The sequence below is a fragment of the Balaenoptera ricei genome, chromosome 8 (genome assembly GCF_028023285.1).
Source record: "Balaenoptera ricei isolate mBalRic1 chromosome 8, mBalRic1.hap2, whole genome shotgun sequence".
NCBI lineage: Eukaryota > Metazoa > Chordata > Mammalia > Artiodactyla > Balaenopteridae > Balaenoptera > Balaenoptera ricei.
This window is the reverse complement of record NC_082646.1, coordinates 83,697,229-83,718,835: the sequence shown is the minus strand read 5'-3', so window position 1 is coordinate 83,718,835 and position 21,607 is coordinate 83,697,229. Positions and strand designations below refer to the sequence as shown.

The 21,607-nt window shown below is 39.6% G+C and overlaps 1 protein-coding gene across 1 annotated transcript in view; it reads left to right on the top strand.

Annotated features, from left to right (window-relative positions):
• Nucleotides 1-4,337: 4,337 nt before the first annotated feature.
• Nucleotides 4,338-21,607, top strand: part of LOC132370195 (protein prune homolog 2-like) — a 40,224-nt gene continuing 22,954 nt past the window's right edge. The window contains exon 1 of the mRNA XM_059929936.1: nucleotides 4,338-4,404. Within this exon, the coding sequence (XP_059785919.1) occupies nucleotides 4,338-4,404 (67 nt within the window). The remainder of the gene's footprint in view (nucleotides 4,405-21,607) is intronic.

Sequence of the window (21,607 nt, the reverse complement as noted above, 5' to 3'; positions counted from 1 at the left end):
TTAAGATGACATGCACTAGGCTAAGATATTATGATATCAACCTTTATTTGATAAACATGTAATCTCCTTATTTTATAGACTAAGGAATTAAGATGAAGAAAGGCTAAGGGCTTGTCCAAAATTTCCAGAGCCAATTAGAGTCAGAGGTAGGATGGGAAAGAAAGTCACTTGGGGTGAAACAGTGTTAAGATACATGGGGATATTAGCGGCACTGGAAAGAAATGGCTGACTTATCGTTTAAGTATTATGTTGAGAATTTTAAGTGCAATCATTTAAGGGGAAGTTCATGCACAGTCTGCAAGTTAGGTCATCCAGTAGTAAAAGAGCCATTTCCTAGATCTTGTTTTATGCAGAATGGTGAAGTGCAACAAACAAGTATCTATATTTTGGAAGGGAAATTCATATTGTTGGCTCCTTCTCTTTCAAGTCACAGCTAAAATGTCACCCATTCAGAGATCCCTTTCTGGCCATGCCACTAAAATACTCTCCATTGTTCTATATCATATTATCCTCACATTTCCTTCATAGTGCATATTGCAGCCAGAAAATTAATTTACTTGCTTATTGTCTCTCCCCGCACTGCCACGCCCCACATTGGAACATACAATTCTTGTAGTCTCTCTTTTCATCACTGTGTGCCTGTTGCCTAATAAAGCATCTGGTTCAGAGAAGACACTCAGTACCTGAGTGGGTGAAGCCAAATCCAGATGGCAAATGGGAGGGGAGGGACAAGATAGCTACAGACCCTCTGTGATGTATGTAGGTGAGTGACGCAAGAAGAGCATCGAGGAGAACTTCTGGACAAAGGGGCAAAGACCTACTGGAATGTGAGCAGCTGAGGAAAGGTTAGACAACAGAGGCTGTGCCGAGGAGGATTAGACTCATGCAGAGTGAGCGGGGGGCGGGCGGTGGGGGGCAGTTAGGAGTCCTGGGAGCTGAGCTCTTCCTGAGTCAGCAGAGTAGGAGTTGCCTACGGAGGTGTTATCAGCTTGATCTTTGTTTAAACTGAGAACAAAAATGTTTCTGAAACACCAAAATCCTTTTTTCAAATCTCTACATTGCCACTACCTGGGCTCTGTCATCCCCTGCTCTCCTATGCCCTGCCACCCCTGCATAAGCCCACCATGACCAGAGGAAGAAGTCTAGAGGGTTGACATGAGTCCAGCCATATCTCACTTCTCCACAGTGCCTTCTCCATCCAATGTCCTCTGCAGTAACTAGAATAATGGCTTAATGATCATTTAGAAAATTTATCTAGGGAAATCCTTACAGGCAGCCTGCCAGAGTCTGGGAAAGGGAAATTTCAGGCCAGGCCACCAGGGAAGAAATTCATATACACTTTCCCCAAAAAGGACTTAAGATTTTTAAAATGTCCCAAGGGCAGAAAGTACGTCTGCTGTGGTAGTTTTCTGCACCCCCTCCTCCCCAGCAGACTGAACTCCATATATCTTGCCGAGAGGTAAGCCTAAGCTTCGTCAGTATCCAAACTATGGAGTCCAAATACTTCTGTTTTACCCACCTCCAAGGGCATGCTTTCCCCACACCAGCTCTTAAAAGGAGACACTCAACCTGTGGCAGAATAGAGGGGTAACAATTCACAGATAGCTGAGGGTGAATGAGGTTCTGGAGTTTTTGCAAATATGTAGACAATTGGGCGCCTTGTGAATGTATGGAGAGAGCCCAGCACCTTAGTCAGATGGAAACAGTGAGGTTGGGACTAGCTTTGGAACACACAATTACCTAGTGACCGGAGACAATCACCCTCTAAGGCTTTCTTGCCTATGCTGGAAATTGCACTAATGCACCCCATACATCTTGAGGAACAGGGCTGGCCTGCAGTGTGATCATGGTCTCTGTGCTTCTCTTATTAACTGATGCCTGATGGTTTCAGCCAATATTCAAGTGAAGATGACTATTTTCTTCATTACATGATCTCATCCTATTTCTGAACTCTTTATTAAACTGAGTTTAATATTAGAGGTATGCATGGTGGATTAATGCAGGTCAGTAGAAGGGTATCTAACATTGGGGAGATCAAGGAAGCTTCCTGGAGAAGTTGATAACTGAGTTGGCTTTTATAGGATGTGTAGTGTTGAATGAGACAGAGAAGAAGAGGAGGAGAAAGGTTTTCTATGTACAGAAACACATGTAGTTGCTCAAGCATCCATTTATCCACTCATTTAGCTTCAGCCAGTCCATAAACATTTACTGAGAAAGGAAGCATAGCAGAGTGGTTAAGAGTACCCACTCTGGATCTAGATCTGCCTGGCTTCAAATCTCAGCTCTGATGCTTCCTAGCTGTGTAACCTTGAGCAGGTTATTAACCTCCCTGTGACTCTACTTCCTTATCTGTAAAATAGGGATAATAATAGAACATTCCTCTTGGAATTATTGCACAGAATAAGGGAATGAATATGTGTAAAGTGCATTATAGAAGTGTTTGCTGGGCTTCCCTGGTGGCACAGTGGTTGAGAATCTGCCTGCCAATGCAGGGGACACGGGTTCGAGCCCTGGTCTGGGAAGATCCCACATGCCGCGGAGCAACTGGGCCCGTGAGCCACAACTACTGAGCCTGTGCCTCTGGAGCCTGTGCTCCGCAACAAGAGAGGCTGCGATAGTGAGAGGCCCGCGCACCGCGATGAAGAATGGCCCCCGCTCGCCGCAACTAGAGGAAGCCCTCGCATAGAAAATGAAGACCCAACACAGCCAAAAATAAATAAATAAATAAATAAATAAATAAATAAATAAATAAATTTAAAGAAGTGTTTGCTATTATTATCCTTGCTACTCAGTGCCAGACACTTGCTAGGTACTGGAGATAAAAAGATAAATAATAGGCATAATCTCTATCTTCATAAAGCATATAGTTGATTGAGAATATGAAGGTACAGGAAAGGCGGAAGTATGGAGTGCTATCAAATTATACAGGAAGGAGCACTATATTAATAAACAGAGGCTAGATTAAGTCAAGGCATCAAACAACCCCCAAATCTCAGTGGCTTATAACAACAACTGGGTACACTTCATATTTCTGCTAGATGGCTGCAGCTGTGCTCCTGTCTTCTCAGTGAGGGACCCAGGCTAACAGAGCCTTCAACCACCTAGACTAAGGCAGTTGCCTTGAGAGAAAGAGGGGTGGGTACTGCAAATCATACACTGGCTCTTAAAGGCTCCTGCCTGGGTGTGGTACACACTATTTCTGCTTACATTTCATTGGCCAGAGCAAGCCACATGATCACAACACACGTCAAGGTTGAGGGAGCACGCAATCCAACCGTGTGCCCAAAAGGAGAAAAATGAGAGCATTTGTGAATAGCCTTGATAATGGCCACCTAGGCTAGCATTACAGGGTCAGAGAAACTTCTTTTAGGAAGTGGTATTTTAGCTGAAAGCTCACAGTAAAACAGGAATTAACCAGGCACAAGATGGGATGGGGTGATTCCAGGCATGGTGTTGAAAAAGCCAGTTAGGCAGATTCCAAAAGTGAGGTGGCCAGAGAGGAGGCTGAGAGGTTTTCGGATCAGACTGTATAGGACCTAGCACATATATGTGGGTTAAACTGAATGAAAATCATCTTGAAGCCAAGATGGCCACAAATATGTTTGAGCATTAGATTTGCATTTTAGAAGATGGTTCCGTCTGTGATATGTAGAATGGGTTAAGATGACTAGACAGGAGGTCTAGATCCGGGGATACTGGTTAGGAGAATCTTGCTGTTATGCAGGATGAACCAAGAGAGAAGCAGGTGAGTAGAGAGAAACATATAAATCTAAAAAGAATCTTAATGGAAGCAGAAGCACCAAGTATGGTTGCCAAATTTCTGATTTGGCAACCAGTAGATGGTGATACCATTCACCGAAGAGAAAATATAGGATGAAAGGAAAGATGAAGGGTTTAGCCTTAGAGAGATTATATATGAGAGGCTTCTAAGTTATCCAAGTGGAGATGTCTCTTATGCAGTGAATTTGTAGGTGTGGCGCTCAGAAGGGAGGCCTGAGTAAAAAAAAATAGATTTAGGAGTCATCAGGATATGAAAGTTAATTGAAGATACAGGTGTAAGAATACTGTTCTGGAAGAATGTGCAAATGCAAAGAAATAAAGGCATAGGATCCCCTAAAGAACACCAATATTTGAAGGGCAAGAAGGGGCAGAGGGTCTCAGCAAGGAGGCTGAGAAAGATGTCTGGAATGGGGATTGAGGAGTAGGAGACGATAGTACCAAGGGAGTAAAATGAAGAGACTATTTCAGAGGGGAGGGCCATTCGTGTGATGCTGCTGAAAGATTCGAATAAGAAAATAGCAAATAGGTAATTTCTGATGAGTAAATGCCAGTTGGAAATGGCCAGGAAAGAGTTCCTTGGCCGTGTTGTCAACAGCAGTATTAGCGTAGTGGTGAAGGTGGGAGGTAAGATGACATTAAAAAGGTGAGTAAACAGGAGAGAAGGAAATAGAGCCAGTGTGACCAGAACTTCTAGAAGCTTGGTTGTGATTGGGAAGAAGGGTAAAAGGTAAATATTTTATGTTAGGTCATGAGATTAAATCTGGAACATTTTTCTTGCCTTCCAGGAACTTAAAATCCAGTAGGAAATAGACAATATAGCCACAGAGAAAAACAATAAGGCAGTGAGACACTGAGCCAGACAGTTTGGAATTCAGAGGAAATAGTTCTCCCTGGTGATAGGGCCCTCAAGGGGAAGTATCAAAGAGTGAGCAGAACTTGATCTGGCCCCCAAAGAAGGAGTAGACCTTAGAAGAAGAGGGAGTTCCTAGGAGGGAAAAGAACACAATTAAAAGCACAGACATGTGATAGCGTTTGAGGAACAGAAAGTAGTCCAATCTGACTAGAGCAGAATAGTAGATTTAGAAAGGATCCACATTTCATAATTTTCAAAAGGTGCCCTGGGGAGCCCTAAGGTTCTCACAAAGGTGTCCACAAGGAAATATTCTAGATGAGGGGATGGTAAACTATGGGCCATGGGTCAAATTTGGCCTACCAGCTATTTCTGTAAATCACGTTTTATCGGAACACACCTATTGCTTACATACTGTCTATAACTGCTTTCACAGTACAACGGCAGATTTGGGTAGTTGAGACTGAGACCATATGACCCACAAAGCCAAAAATAATTACTCTCTGGCCCTTTTCAGGAGAAGCTTGCCAACTCCTGTTCTAGGTAATGGCGGTCTTTCTGTTCTTATGGTTAAATCCTTTTTACTTATTTTCATCATTATTGGTAGAATCTTTTGTTAAATACTTTAGGAGGTCTTGCACAGACAGATGATGACAGAGTTACATGAACTTAGGCTTTCTGCACCATTTCACAAATAAAATGAAATAAATGCCTTATAGTCTTTCTTTTCTTTTAAAGTAAAATATAATCAAACGTGATTGAACTTTGTTGAGATGATTCCAACATTGTTATAAACTCAAATTACCACATGAGGTTGTAGTACAGGAATGACTTCAGGAAAGCTCTTTAGTGCTCATCCATATCTAGTTTGACACTCCTTCTGGCACAAGAGAGAATTACACTTGCCTTCACCAACCTTGCACATCGACAAGGTTATATGTTTAGTTCTACTCAATGGTAGATGTGTGTGTGTCGCTTTTGGACAAAACACTTAATTGCCAGGAAGGAGGCCCTCCAAGGATAATTTTCCCCTGTCACAGCACTCAGTGATACTGTGTTGAGAGCCAAGTGTTCAGTATGCAGTAGCCTAAACTAGTTAGCCACTACGTGGAGATTACTCACCTGAGAGAGCCACCCAGACCAGAATTAGACCTTGTGGAAGGAATCATCTCTTTTGGTGTTAAGTTCCTGAGATTTTGGTAGTGTTTGTTACTACAGTATAACTTATCCTATCTGGAATAAGGTAATGACCTATGGATTATTTATTGGCAGAAGAATGCTTTCCTCCATGTTATAGTGTTCCAGACTCATATGCTTTAGAGCATTTCAGTATTTGAAACTTTATATTTTCTCTCTTTCTTCGATACCAGGCTATCATTTTAAGCAGTTATCAGTATGTCCCACATTCACATTCACTTATAATTTGCTGCTCCTAATCGTCTATAAACTAATAGAGCACATAACTTATAATCTTTATAATCATTTCTAAAGTAAAATGAATTGCCTCTGAGAGAAGTCCTTGAGGGAATTTCTTGTGATCAAAATGTTTCAGTAGCATGGGCAGGTCCTCTGACATCCATTATGATGATTCAGAGGTCTTTTTTCACTTCCTTCCTTATTTTGAGTGGTGTTCTAGATCAGAGAGGCGATCAAGCAGTAACTTTTGGATAAGACATGAATGGATTACTATATGTTTAACAAAACATCACGGGATTGTTCTGGAAATTTTCAGATTTATCTTAGGTAGGTCTGATATGTATTTTAAAATTATTTTTCCACATCCTCACTTTACATATCTTGCAGGCTTCTCAAAATAGACTTATTACCCTCCCATAACACCTATCTCAATAACATTTTTTACTATCCATGAATTCATCTATGGCAAAACTCTATTGTCTTCTTTGATTCCTCTCTTATCATCCCCCCAACAGACAATAGACCATGAAGCCCTGTTGATTCTACCTCTAAAATATGCTTCAGAAGTCTCAACTGACATACAAAGCCCTTCACAAGTCAGCTCCATCTTACTTTTAATGGACATTTGTCATTGTTCTGGCCAGTATCTATTTCCATCTATTTAGGTAATAGCAACCAAATAGATTAGGGAATTTAACTTACTCCCATCAGTACCATTAATTTGATGGTACTCTCTATCAAGGGGGTCTCCTCTCTTCAAGCCAAGAGGTGTCCAAGTTGTAACAAATCAGATGCCGTCTCACTGAGCTCTGATGTTTAAGGGAATTCACTGAAAATGATTCACCTCATAAGGCTGCCTGAAGAGACCACCACTGGTTTCTGATGCCCCAGTTCCTGTCTATTTTGAATCCTGGCTCTTCAGCATTTCCTACGATTCTGTGAGTAGCACTGTATGCTTCCAGTAAAGTGCCTGTGTGTGCGTGTGCGTGTGTCCGCGTGTGTGTGTGTTGGGGTGGTGATGTGTGTGTGTATGTTTGGCATGAGTTCTTCCATCAGTTTCTGTTGCTTGTAACCAGAGCATTCTAACTGATACTCTGCCTTCCAACATCCTCCTAATGTTCTCCTCACACATCCTAGATTCCAGGACCATAAGAAATTGAACAGTTTCCACAGTGTGTTATATACTTCCATTCCATTTTCAAGCTTTGTCCTTAATTTTCCCTCTTCCCATAATACCCTTTCTTCATTTCTGGAAAATTCCAATTCATCCTTCAAGCATTAGCTTAAGTAAGAAAGGAAGTATTTCTACTTCAAACCCTTCCCCAACTTTAAAGGCAAAATTAAGTGTCCCTGTTTTATATGTATTCATAGCAATTTATACGTCTTTCTAACTTACAACATGGTAGCACAGCTAGTGATTCACATGAGCAATTCTTCCAGGAGATGCTGAAATCCTCAAGGACACACAGGCAAAATTCAACACATATTTGTTGAATTGAATGAACTGAATTACATCCAAAGGGATTTTTTTCAAAAGATGGCTCTCACTTTTTTTGCTTATATGTATGTTTTAAAATTTCCAATCCTCTTCTCTTTTGAAAATTATATCCCATTAACACTTTATAGAATTTAGAATTAATGACTGATGAGACATAGAATGCAAAAATAGTTGTTCTCTTCCCTCTGTGGTTCCCTGTCTCTCTCTTTTCCACTGACACATCACATTTTGATGCCAGTTTTTGTTTCCTTCCAAGTTCCCTTGGCCTCTGTCTTTGCAGAAATTGCAATGACCCATTATGCAATGAGTTACATTGTATAACAAACAGGATTTCCCTCCTCTCCTGAGACCATGTGGAAGAAGAAAAAAAACATGAAATCCTTAATAAGGCTGCTCATGTGAATGAAGGCCAAGGATGCAATCCCTTAGGAAATTCTGGAGATGGATACAGTTTGGCTCCTCCTGGTAAATGACTAGTGAATTATTCAATAAAAACAAAACATAAAGAAGAAAATGCCAGGGGTTCCTGTCTATCTTCCTGAAAAGATTGGTCCAAAGCCCCACTTTGCAATTGTTCAAATGAATTAACTTCAATCAGAGAAGCAAAATGCTAATCAAAACTACAGGGGAAATAAATGGAATTGCTTTTCTCTTTGTATTATCTAATGGTGTCTGTCCTATCTCACCTGCTGCCCTTCCTGATTGACCAGAGAGTTGGTAAATATTTCTTTGGTATTTTATGTCCCCATTATTGAAGAAAAAAAGGAAAGTAATCTTTCTCACTTAACTTCTTGAGCCACTTCCCTTAACCCCTTTGCCTATACAAGGAATTCCAAATTCCTGGCTTTAGCACACGAGGCCCTCCATGATTCCATCTAGCCCCAAACTACCATCTTTCCCACTATCTCTACCATTCTACTCTAAAGCCAGTAACTTTTCCAGTTTATCCAAATACTTTGTTGACACTCATACTTTCAAGCCTGCTCTACCTTTTAACTGGGAAACTTATTCCCCTTTATCTAGCAGGAATATCCCCTCCATCTTTGTTCATTCAGTTCGAAGACTTAGCCCCTCACTACTCTGTGCCCCACGGCACTGTAAACACACCTCCATGTTCTGTGTAATTTATCAGTTGATGTATTTTTCCCTACCAGACTCTGAGCTCCTGGAGAGCTGAGAGAATATACCAATCACAGTTCCCAAGATATAATAGATATTCTAACATTTGTTGAATGAATTAATCATTACTCACTTCCAAAATAAAGCCATGGAGGGTTGTTGTTGAGGGAGAAGTAAATGCCCAGTTAATTGTACACATGCAAGTCTTTCCTTCTTTCTCAGTATGTTAAAGGAAACCAAAAGTTAAGTTTCATAACACAGATCATCTGTCCTGTGCTAGGCACCATGATACAGAGATATAGTCTCAGCTTTGAAAGTTTACAGTCTTGTAAGAAAGAAGCCTGAAACTGGTACATGTTACAAAATAATAAAGGGGTTAAAATGTGCTTATTTAACCTTTCTTATTACAGAAAAATAAACTTGACATCTCTGAGGCTCACTGAAAAACACTTCAATGACACATAAATAAATGGGCTCCACAGTGCCAGAGAGAATTTCATTGGTCTTTGCCATGACAGTTAGCAATCATGGGATCTGGAAATTAACACCAACAGAAACCAAAGGAAATTTCTCTATGCACACATAAAGGCATAAAGCAGCTAATCTATAAAACCATTAAGGACACCAACAATAAATGACAAGGGATAAACATATACTTATCTCCAACTGGTTCTGTTTAGGAGAAGAAGAAAAATGAGGTCAATGCTTCACTCAAAAAGCTATTCTAGGTTAAGCCTTTCTAACATGAGCATAGATAGAAATTGGTTATTTCAGCCCAGATTCCAACAGCTTTAAAGAGCTTTTCTCTTTAGAGGGTAACATCCATTTAAGGGATCTTTCAACCTATACAGTTTCCCAATTCCTAAAATTGATCATAGGAGCAACTTGATTCCAAAAGAAGTTAGGACTTCAATAATGACGGTAGGATAAGAAATAAGAAATTACTACTAACTATTTTACTGGTCTTGAAATTAAAAGGTAATATGGCATTGTGAAAAATGCATAAGCTTTAGAGAGACACAGGTTCTGGTCCTGGCTTTGTCTCTCCCTGGCTGTCACTTTCTGCCTGTAGGAACGTGGGCAAGATTTTTAGCCCCAGTGGACATCAGCTTCCTCATCTGTGAAACTGAGATTTTCAAAAGCCCATTTCATAAAGGTTTGTGAATATTGAAAATGATATTATAAGCCAGTGGTCCCCAACCTTTTTGGCACCAGGGACTGGTTTCATGGAAGACAATTTTTCCACGGACCAGGGGGGCGGGGGATGGTTTCGGGATGATACAAGTGCATTACATTTATTGTTCACTTTATTTCTATTATTATTACATTGTAATATATAATGAAATAATTATACAACTCACCATAATGCAGGATCCGTGGGAGCCCTGAGCTTGTTTTCACTTGCCACTCACTGATAGTGTTTTGGTATGAGTCTGCAAGCAATTGATTTATTATGGTCTCTGTGCAGTCAGACCTCTCCGCTAATGATAATCTGTATTCGCAGCCACTCCCCAGCGCTGGCATCACCACCTCAGCTCCACCTCAGATCATCAGGTATTAGATACTCATAAGGAGCGCGCAACCTAGATCCCTCGCATGCGCAGTTCACAGTCCTATGAAAATCTAATGCCGCCGCTGATCTGACAGGAGGCGGAGCTCAGGCGGTAATGTGAGCGATGGGGAGCAGCTGTAAATACAGATGAAGCTTCACTTGCTCACCCGCAGCTCACCTCCTGCTGTGCGGCCCGATTCCTAACAGGCCAGGGACCAGTACCAGTCCGTGGCCCAGGGGTTGGGGACCCCTGTTATAAAGGACCTAGCCTAGTACTTAACACATAGTTACATATAAAGTAATACATACTCACTGTATAAAAGTATACGGATTATTTAATTAAAATTAATTTAATTATTTAATTACCATTTTGGATAGAGAATACCAAAGTAATGGGAGACACTGCTATTGTCCCTGTGTTTAATAAAGACACAGTAGAGGAGAATGTTAAGGGTGAAGAGCTGAGGTAAAGAACATGACGGAAAGGGAACAGGTAGAGAATAAAAGTAGGAGCATCTTAATAGCACTGGATCATTGGAAGGGAGTTTATAAATATGTCAGGTTGGCTAAAAAGTCCAGAATCCTAGGACTGCATAAAAGAGTGAATTTCTGAACAGTCCACTTGACTTTTCATTCCACTAATGGACATCCTTCCTTTCCTCAATGATAACTCTCCAAAATGTCCTGCAGCTACAATGGTGTAAAGAGAAATATATTTTTCTAACCACAGATGGTCATACAGATGGATGGGAAACCGCTCTGGATAGATATAGGCTACATGTTGTTGTTGTGAAGAGAATCAAAGAAGTAGTAAAGGCAATCAACTTGTGGACCCAAGTGAGATAGTATTCCAGGATTTCTACATGGTGGCACATTTTGTTCTGCTGCAAGGCCCTAGGCAGTTAAGGAACAACAGTTCTAAGACGTGAACACATCACACCATGAACTCTCCAATTTTGACTTGAAAGAGACACAGAATCTTCTCTCCGAGCAGTGGTGTGAAGAGCTCCAGGCTTTAGAGGGAGAAAAGATTAGGTTCAGGTCCCTCCAAAGATAGTTGAGAGCCATAAGATATTGGGCAAGTTTTTTCCATATCTAAATTTCAGTTAAATGAATAGAATAATAACTACCTCATAGAGTTATGGTACAGATTAAACAGTATAATTATATAAATTATGTTTCACAGCCCCCTACTACATAGTAAATACTTAATAAATGGTAGCTGTGCCTGTTATGTGGGTGAAAACAAGAGAGGAAACATGGTCATTTGTCCACTTCTGCATTTGGTACTAAAAGAATCCCACAGAAGATTGAAGATGAGGCTTCACAAAAATAACACCTAAACCTACACTAGTTTCAGTGGACCCCAGTGAAGCCAAAGGATGCATTTTCCACAAAGGTTACCAGAGAATATTGGACTGAAGGAGTTTCCCTTTAAAACTCCCTCATTTTCCCCTGGGAGATGCAGTCAGGTGTCATAATGTTCTGCCCATTCAGGGTGAGGTCTGGCCAGTTGTGGGAAGTGCTAAGTGGGGGCTTTTCAAGGCTCTTATATTCCCAACAACACCAGTCTGGAACTCCAGTATAGCTGATGTATACATTTGCAAAAACTGTCACCTGGAACTAACATCTGTGTCTGGATACAAATTCATATCGTGCTGCCAATCCACCTCACTTCATTATGTTCAGGTTATGGTTTAATGACCAAGCATCACACTTGCCAGTCTGCTGCCCACTGTGCAGTGATGCCCAGGCTGTAGGTATGTACGATCAACCAGCTCCTCCTTATGGCACGTAAGAAGGGCAGAGTGTGGGAGGCCTGCCTGGTGAGGGCCTAACTACCTCAGCTCTGTGTGTAGCTGAGGCACTTGAGTTCTATGGGACATCTAGTAGAAAGAAGCCCCAGACGTAGGGGATCAGAGCACTTAACAGCCATGTGAGCTTTGGAGGACATCAAGTAGCATCTACCAGCTTCAGTTTCCTTGCTTATCAAATGTGGATAAAAGCATTTGTCCTTATCAACCTTCCAGACTGCTTGGGTGGACCAAATTATAAATAGATAAAATGTGTGCAAGTTCGGTATAAACTATGAAGTACTGAGGATTATAATAATATAAGCAATATTGTCATTATTTCTTCTTATAGGTGTTTAAAAGATGTCTTATAAATGCTTGAAAAAAGTATATAATCTTTCATTGAAAGAGGATCAGAAAAAGTGAGGATGGCATCTGTTTATTTGGGTCTTCTCTAAATACCTATTAAACCCATTGGCATGTTGGGCTTACGTCCCAGACATTTGTTTTGGAAGGGATAACAGGGTGTCCCTAGTAAGTCCCTATCAGAATCGTAGGAATGATTTTGTATCTCCATGTTTCCCAGAAAATTTGTCAGTGCCAATATCTTCTCAGTGCATTTCCTTTTTGCTTAAGCCAGCACGTTGGTTACTATAGCTTGCAACTAAGAACTCTTAATGATACACATGGTCTATGTGGAAAGACCTTTGGGACCAGGCAGAGCTGGATTGAAATGCCAGGTCCATCATTTACTAAGCTTGGACAAGTCACTTAACCTCTTTGAGCCTCAGTTTCTAATCTGTAAAATGGGAATGAGAGTCTCTTCCTCACAGAGATTGCATAGATTAAATTAGTGTGTGTAACTCCAGGGTGTTCATGTTATGCTGTATAAATGATGCAGTTATGGGAGTATTCACTTATCTGTTACTCCACAATAAACATGTACTGCTTTGTATTAGTAAAAAAAATTAGCATGTGTTAGAATACTGAGCAGGTGGTTGGCATCCAGAGGGGCTTAACACACTGCAGTTGCCTTTATTCTCTTCATCAATGGTTATTTACCTTTCAGGATCACTCACGCCTTTGAAAATCTAATGAAAGCATTGGGTTTTTGATCCAAAAATAATGCACATATACATATCTACACAACCTCTTTCATATAGTTTCAGAAGTTTGTTGGATCAACTGAGGTCTAATAAGGGCCCCCCACCAAAACCGAGTAACAATTCCTACTATAAGTTGTCACTTACATACATACGTATTTCCACTTTGAGTGTTAAATATCTGCTTTGTCTCTGAGCTCTTCTGCTACTGTTACTATCATCAAGACTCAATAAATGCTTTTACTTTTATAAAGAATAACTACTTAAAAGGGCTTTTACATTCATCATATCACTTAATCTTCAAAAAAAATCCTGTGAAGTCTATGCTGTCATCTTATTCTATAGATTGGAAGAAAAAAATTTATTTTGTATTTCTCCATCATAAATAAGCCTCATGAGGCTATAGCTGTATTATTTTCGTCACCATTGTTTTGTCAACAACTTATACAGTGCCTGGAACATGGTAGGCACTCAGGTGCTCATTCAAAATAAATGAAAGGAAAATGTAAAAAGAGGATTCTCATTTCCTAAATAATGAGACAATACTTTGAGGCTACATCAGCACAAAGCCAAAACTCTATTAGAACGTCCTTGTGAACTTAGCCCCGTACCATCAGAGATATAGTGAACTCTCGGTAAATATTTCATTGATGGATAGGTGGATAAATGGATGAATGAATAAAACCTCCTTTGTAAAAAATGGAACCCTGAATTTCAACAAAATGTTTCTGTTTCCTTTATCTATTACTGCCCAAAACTTAGTAGTTTAAAGCAACCATTTTGTTTTGCTCTCAATCATTGTGGATCAGGAATTTGGGAAGGGCTCAGCTGGCTGGTTTATCTCTAAGCCACATGGTATCAGCTGGGGTGAATGGGGGTAGAAGATCCATTTCCAAGCTGACTTCTTCACCCACTTGCCTGTCCTTGGCTGGAAGAGGTCTCAGTGAGGCTCCTTTCTCTCCCCATGCAGTGTCAGAGTCTCTTTACTGTGCCTCTCTAGCAGCATTGTCAGACTTCTTACACAGCAGCACAGGGCTCCAAGATGAAGAAGCAAAACTTACAATCCACTTAAGTGCTATGTCTAGAATTGAAACAGCATCATTTCCACTGGACTCTATTGGTCAAAGTAGTCACAGGCTGGCTTATGTTTTAAGAGGTGGGGAAATAGATCTCATGTGTTGATGGGAAGGATAACAAAGAATGGGAAGCCAATGTTAATCTGCTACAGTTTCCTTGACCAAGACAGAAAGTTCACAAACATTCAACTGTGGCATTGCTCTTGTTGCCACCTTCAATCAAATTTTCGTCATGGAATAACTTTTATTTCCCAAATATCAATAAATAATCCTATAAACGCTTAGATTAAAATCCAGTGAAGCTTGGATGCATATCTGAATTAATTTCCATGCTTCAGTGAGCGTGTCTCAGGGGTAACATAGGAGTGTCTGTGTTCTAGTTATTTAAGGTAATTCAAACTTCTCCAAATCTGGTGGGATCAAGCAGCCCAAAATAGCATTACAGCTAAAAATTTACTCTACAGTAAAGTGTCATTACAAATCAATCCTGCACTACCCACCTCCTGGGCATGCAAAAAAATCAGCACTGCCACTTTCAGGATATTTTAGCATCTCAACAGGGAGTACAGCTAAGTAAGAGCTAAAATAGCACAATGATCCCAGAAACCATATAGAAGAAAGAAAATACAAATAGCACAAACAAGCACAGGGCATCTTGGACAATCCCAAAGAGAGCTAAAGTTTATTCTCAACAGTTGTTTCTAGAGGATCCATATTTTAAGGAGTTATACTTCTGAAGGTTTTAGCCACCCCCCCCCCCTCCCACAAATTCAAATTATTTCCACAGGCACAAGGATTATTTTCTTATTGTGTCATGATCTTAATCTCTACCTGCCACAAACATTTATATTACACATTTATTTTCAATGACCCAGGGCTTTTGCTATCTATTAACTGATCAAAAAGAGGAACTGGTTAGTTTTGTCAAATGCAAACGTGCACTTGGATTATTTTGGCTCATTGAAACCTTCAGTGTAATGGCTGAGTATATTTGGGAAGAAAATCTTTTATAAATGTAAGGCTTGCCATAACTAAGGTCTATTTAGACACAAATCTAAAACCTTAGAATACAAGAACAAAGGAGAGAATAAACACAATGGGTTTAATGAATGTTACAGATGTTTACCCCAGAAAAGGCATCTGGGAGAACTGTTTTGTTTCTGATGGGGCACAATGGTCCCAGCCTCAGTATCACAATCTTTCATTCTTAAAACATCCACTAGAATGCAAGATCCATGGGGAGCAAGATTTTGGTCTTTCGCTCATTAATGTATCCTAGACATTTAGAGCAACACCTGGCACCTAATGAGCACTCAATAAATGTTTGTTCATTTTTAACAAATGAAGTTCATGAGGATTGGCTGAAAGGGACCCAGGAGGCTAACCGAATGTTGGTGTACTTACTGGAGAGGTATTCATGCAGCAGGAACTCTGTCCATGGCATAAGAGAATGGAACCAAGATACCTGCCAACATTGAGGCAAGTTTCAGGGTCCTTGCCCATTGGATAGTGTGTAATGAGGGTCTCCTCAGTGGTAAACAGAGCAACCAACTGAGCTAAAAAGAGAGGACCCAGGCAGAACCCCTATTCTGTGCTGAAACTGAGGAAAGGGGACAGATATAAGACTGTTGCAACCCTAACTATCACTTGGGCACTCAGATTCCAAGCCTGATGAACTGAAATGGGTATGCGGGCAGAGTGGAGGAAACACCATATGATCTGAAGTGTGATATGTGACATAATTCCAAGATTTACTCTATTCAAAGGAAAAGAGTAATGTGAAGAACATCACTATTCACCCTTTTTCCTTTTAATTGACTCAGGAACTGGGGACCATGCCATGTCAACTTGAAGGCGTGAGCAGGCATAGGTATGAGAAAAAAGCAGAGACTGACATAATCCTTCTTAACCCCTAAAGCAAGACATTCCATAGTCTCTCTCCTCCTGAGATATTCTGAATCTGAGGAACTTTTTAACAAGAAAGCATATGACATCCAGTCTCTAAACTTTTTTAATGCATCAAGAAGAACTGATTTGAAAAATTATCCATGGTAAGTTTTGCATCAGAATTTACACAATATGAAGCTAGAGAAGAAAAAAAAAAATCTCAAAATCCAAGTAGACCACCAGCTAATGAGATTTAACTATTGGTTTCTGTGGCACAAAAAAGAAACCCCCATAAGCTGATGAGATCTAGCCCTTGGTTTCTGTGGCACACACACACACACAAAAACCAACCAACGAAACAAACAACAACTAAACTCTGCACAAAAAAAAAGTCAAGGCCTATGCTCGTCTCATTCAATGTTTTATTACCAGCACTGCCAATAGTGATGAATTTACAGTGAATGAAGGGAGTCTGGCCTTGCACATACAAAACACAGTCTCAGGCTGTCAGAAGTCCTATTCACCAAGTGGTTTGTGGGTAACAGATGCTGTGTTCCCTTTTAGGAGGGAGCGCTCTCTGCATGCTTGATCACCTGCTCTTTGCCAGCCTGCTGTCCTTTCCATGAGTGTACCTTTCTTCCACTGCCTCTTGTAACCTAACCTCACGAGAGAACTACATCCCAGTTGGGCTCCAAATTAAGAAGAAAAGCATTAAACAGGCTGAGATGCTCAAAGTTGATCAAGGAAAAGAACAATATTAAAAAGCAGGATAAAAAAAAAAAAAAAAAAAGCAGGATATACTGTAACACATATACATAGAAAAAAAATCAGAAAATATCCAAACAATACCCAAGGTGAGCAGTGCAATTATGGGTGATTTAAAATTTTTTCTCCTTTATGATTGTGTTATATGTTCCACAAAGAACATACATCATTTTTATATTGAGAAAATATCATAAAACTGAAATATACATGTATATGATCCCATTTTTATTTTCATAAAAAGAGTATGTGCACGTGTGTGTGGGTGAGTGTGTGAATGCATTCATGCATATATGTTTGTATATGTTCAGAAAAAATCTGGAACTTCAGACATCAAAACTATAAATAGTAGCCAAGTTTTGGAAATGTGATTGAGGGTAGGGGGGAAAAACAGAGAGGAATTTTACTTCTTTTCTTTTATTCTTCTGTAATGTTTGAATTTGTATTTTATAGTAAACATGTGTTATTTTTAAATTTAAAAACTAGGTGACTAGAAATGATATTCTAAAGTGTCCCCTTGGTAGTCAGGTCCATGGAAAATCCAACTATAAAATGAAATGTATTACTGCTATGATAATGTGTAGTTATTGATATGATAATATTATTATACCATTATTGCTATTGTAACAATACTTTACATTTGTATAGGTTAAGTTCCTTTTTTTATTCCTTAGGTTAGACTAAAGAAAACATACCTGAGGGACAAGTGATAAAATACAGTTCTCTAAACATAATGAAGGGCTTGTGACTTACATGTGAGTCCTTCCTAAAAACAGAATGAGAAGGAAGCTTAAGACCTGCTCCTTGAGGAAGCTGGCTGAGGTACAGGGAAGATTTCACACAGCGAGGGCAAGCGGCACCAGTCTGGGTTAGCAAGAAGCACACACAGAATTGCTTTCCCTGGAGGACTTTAAAAATAGGCTGGTGTGTCTGGGTGAGTGGAAATGTGTTTCTGCTGAAGGCCAAGCAGATGGACTTAGTGACCCCTCAAGGTCCCTTCCGGTCCTGTGACTCGGGCTTACAATCCCGGCTCAGACACAAGAGCTACACCTCACCCGAGCAGCCTCACCTGTGTTCACTGGCTACTTCATCTCCATGGGCTACAGATGCTCCCCACATCCTGCTACACCTACAATTCTCGAGCCAGCTCCTAACTGGATAAGGAGCCTAATAGCAAATCTCTAGCAAGAAGATTGTTGTTCAGAAGCAAATTCAAAACATGAGGTCTACAAAACCCAAACCGAAAGACATACAATAAGATAATTGGCTTGTAATCTTCAAAAATGTCAATGTCATGCAAAACAAAGTATGGCTGAGACATGTTCCTGGTTAAAGGAGACTAAAGGAAACTGAAAGGAAACTAAATTAATGGAAACTAAATGCAGTTTGTGATCCTGAACTGGATCACATAATGGGGGTCGGGGGGAGGAAGGCTATTAAAAACATTATTGGGCCAATAAATGAAGTTGGAATGTATTGTAACAATGTTCAGTTTCTTGGATTTGAATCACGTACTATGATTATGTAAGAGAAAATCCTTGTTGTTAGGAAATAGACACTAGAGTATTAAGGAGTAAAGATTAGATGAGTAGCTGGATAGATAAAGATATAAATATACACATACACAGATGATAAAGCAAACATGACAAAATGTTCAAAATTGGTGCATATGAAAAAGGATCTAGAGAAGTACTTTGTACTAATGTCTAAACTTTTCTATAAATTAGAAATTATTTCAAAGAAAAAGTGTTTCAAAGTGGGCTCTAATGTTGGTGCCATGACTTAGGCATTTCACTCCCAGGATTCCTGCCTCCTCATCTGTTCCTCACCACTAGGAAACACATCCATCTTGGCTAACCTTGAACATCTGCTTCCCCTTTGGTCCTAATCTCTGGGACTGCCACAGTTCTCCCCTCAGCCTGTCTCCCCAGGTCACACTTTCACATCTCTAACCCCATCCCTTCAGGATTAGAACTCAGGCCAGTTCCTCAGTTCCAGCGCCCACGTGGCAATCCCTGATTGACACTGCTCACATCCTGACATGACAGCTGTCTGCCTTGTCCTGAGCAAAGCTCTAGTTCTTCCTGGCTTGTTCATTCTTATTAATAAAAAAAAAAAAAAAAAGGCAAATATAATCTTTCTTATATTCATAGGAGTTCAGTGAGCCACATGAGAAATGGCTTGTTCACAATTTATTGCCATGTATGCCACAGTGGGAATCTTAACCTAGAAAGGGATTTTAAATTTGGTAGGGAGGATAGGAACTAACATGTATGTGTGCTACCCTCATGCTACGTGATTTACATACACGATCTCATTTAACCATCTCAACACTTTTGCAAGGCAAATTTTATTATCCCTATTTTATAGATGAGAACATTGAGGCTCAAAGATCTTAAGCAATTTGTCCAAATTCATGGCTACTAAGTGATTAAGCCATTAACCAAACCCATGTCTTTACGTTTCCAAGACTCACACTCATCATATAAATGACTTCACAGGGAATTCCCTGGTGGTCCAATGGTTAGGACTCAATGCTTCCACTGCTGGGGGCCTGGGTTCGATCCCTGGTCGGGGAACTAAGATCCTGCAAGCCACGTGGCACGGCCAAAAAAATTAAATAAATCAATAAATGACTTCACAACATGGCATCCCAATTCTGTGGGCGTACAGCAGAGTCACGCTATCTGTACTGACTTAAAATTAGTAATAGCAAATAAACTCTGAACTAATTTACATAAGCTATTTTGTTAAATTCCAATAAATATAAGACACTTTATATTGATCTTTCATTTATATCTCCTATAAAATTTTGAATAAAATTCAACACATTTAGGGGAAAAGATCTCTCTTTATTGTTAGTAATAATGGTGGGAATATATACTAGTCCATTCCTTTTGAAAAACAACTTGACAACATATAGCTACAGCCTCAAAATGTCTGTACCATTTAACCTAGCACCTCCTGGATATCTACCCAGTATTGTAACTATGGAGGTTGGGTAACTTTGTGTGCCAAGATCTTCCTTGCAGTGTTATTAACAATAGTTAAGATAACAGCCTAAATGTCCAATGAAAAAGGCATGGATAAGTAAATCACATTGCACATCCCCATAGAATAACAATGTAGCCATTGAACATTATGTTTATAAAACGTAATGACATTTTAAAACTTCTGGCACTGAAAGTCATGCAACTTCATGAGACCACGAGGAATATATGCAGGTAGGGAAGAGGTAGAAGAGAGACAAGCACTGTCCCTGTTCAATCAGACATGAAGATGAGGAAGAAAACTGAGCAAAGGAGACAGAGAAGTAGCGGCCAGTCAGGTGAGAGGAATAATGAGAGGGCGCCATGCCTCAAAAGTCAAGCCAATTTGTGGGGTATTATAATGGAAATGATCAGTGATGTCAAAAGCTGCTGATAGGTTAAGCAATGATTGTCAGTGAGTGTTAGAACTTGAGTTTGTTGTTGTTGTTTAATTCTGCCTTACTGATAGAAATCAGAACTGTGGTTGCCTAGGGTGGGGAAGGGAGGTCATGGAGATAGATAGGAAAGGGATATCAAGGAGCTTACTTGGAGGTGAAAATGTTTTACATCTTAACTAGGGTGTGGATCATACAGGTATGAACACTTTTCAAAACTCATCAAACTGTACACCTAAGATCTGTGCATTTCACTTTGTGCAAATTATACTTCAATAAAAAAATAAAAATAAATTCTATTTTTTACCTTTCTGCATTTTCCAATATTACTATAATGAACATTCATTACTTTTATAATAAAAAATAAACATTTAGAAACGAAGGTTGGATTACTGCATATGTCAAACTTCTTTGAATTGTAAAGGTAAGAATTAGCAGGATATTATTTTTCCCTCAACCAAAAACCAATGTAAATAATAATTGAATAGTGTACATAATGAAAACTTTGCCATGGATTTCTCAGGGTAAACTCACCTCTGCAAGTAAAAACCTAATTCTTATAGCTAAACCAGGAAACATCTACTTCTTGACAGGTCAAGACTGGACAGTTCAGGCTATGAGTGGTTTTGGCATTTTACAAACGCAAAGCAATGGAAGCTAATATCAAAACATAATTTTTGTCCTTGAGTAAGTCAGCTAAATTCTGTGTCCAGATTTTGTCCAAAATGGCAATTCCATGAGTTAATGATTATGAAATTATTTGGAAATTATAAAGAATTTTATAAGTTTAAGGCCTGGGAAATATTAATACAATCTGAGGCCATGGACAGTTCCATTTATCTCAGTAACCTCACAGAGGATGTTCCCTTTGAAGGTAGACCTCAAAACCTCCTTCTTTCCTGAAAAAAATAGCCCAGAGCACATGTCCCAATAACTATGAATCTGAAACAGCCCCTTTCTATAGTTAGTGAATTTTTGTAGTACAATGAGAAGGCTCATATCTTAAGAAATTGTCAAACGACCACTTACTCTCTTTTTCTATACATCCTCCGCATCTCAATTTTCATTAGAATGACTCTTGTCTTCTTGTAAGTTAGTTGAGAAAGAAATTTTAATTCATCAGAAAGGCATATCAACTTCCATATGTCCAAAATGAAATCTCTTCCTCTCCTCACAACTTACAAAACGTACTCCATTTCCTGCATACAAAGCACCTTAGTACATGTCTACCATTCCCAGAAGTTGCATTTGAGTGATAGAAAATAATTAGTATTTTCCAGAATAGAAAGCTGAACCAAGGAATTAGAGAGAAGACCAGAATAATACCAAGATAAATGGTGTGGGTCT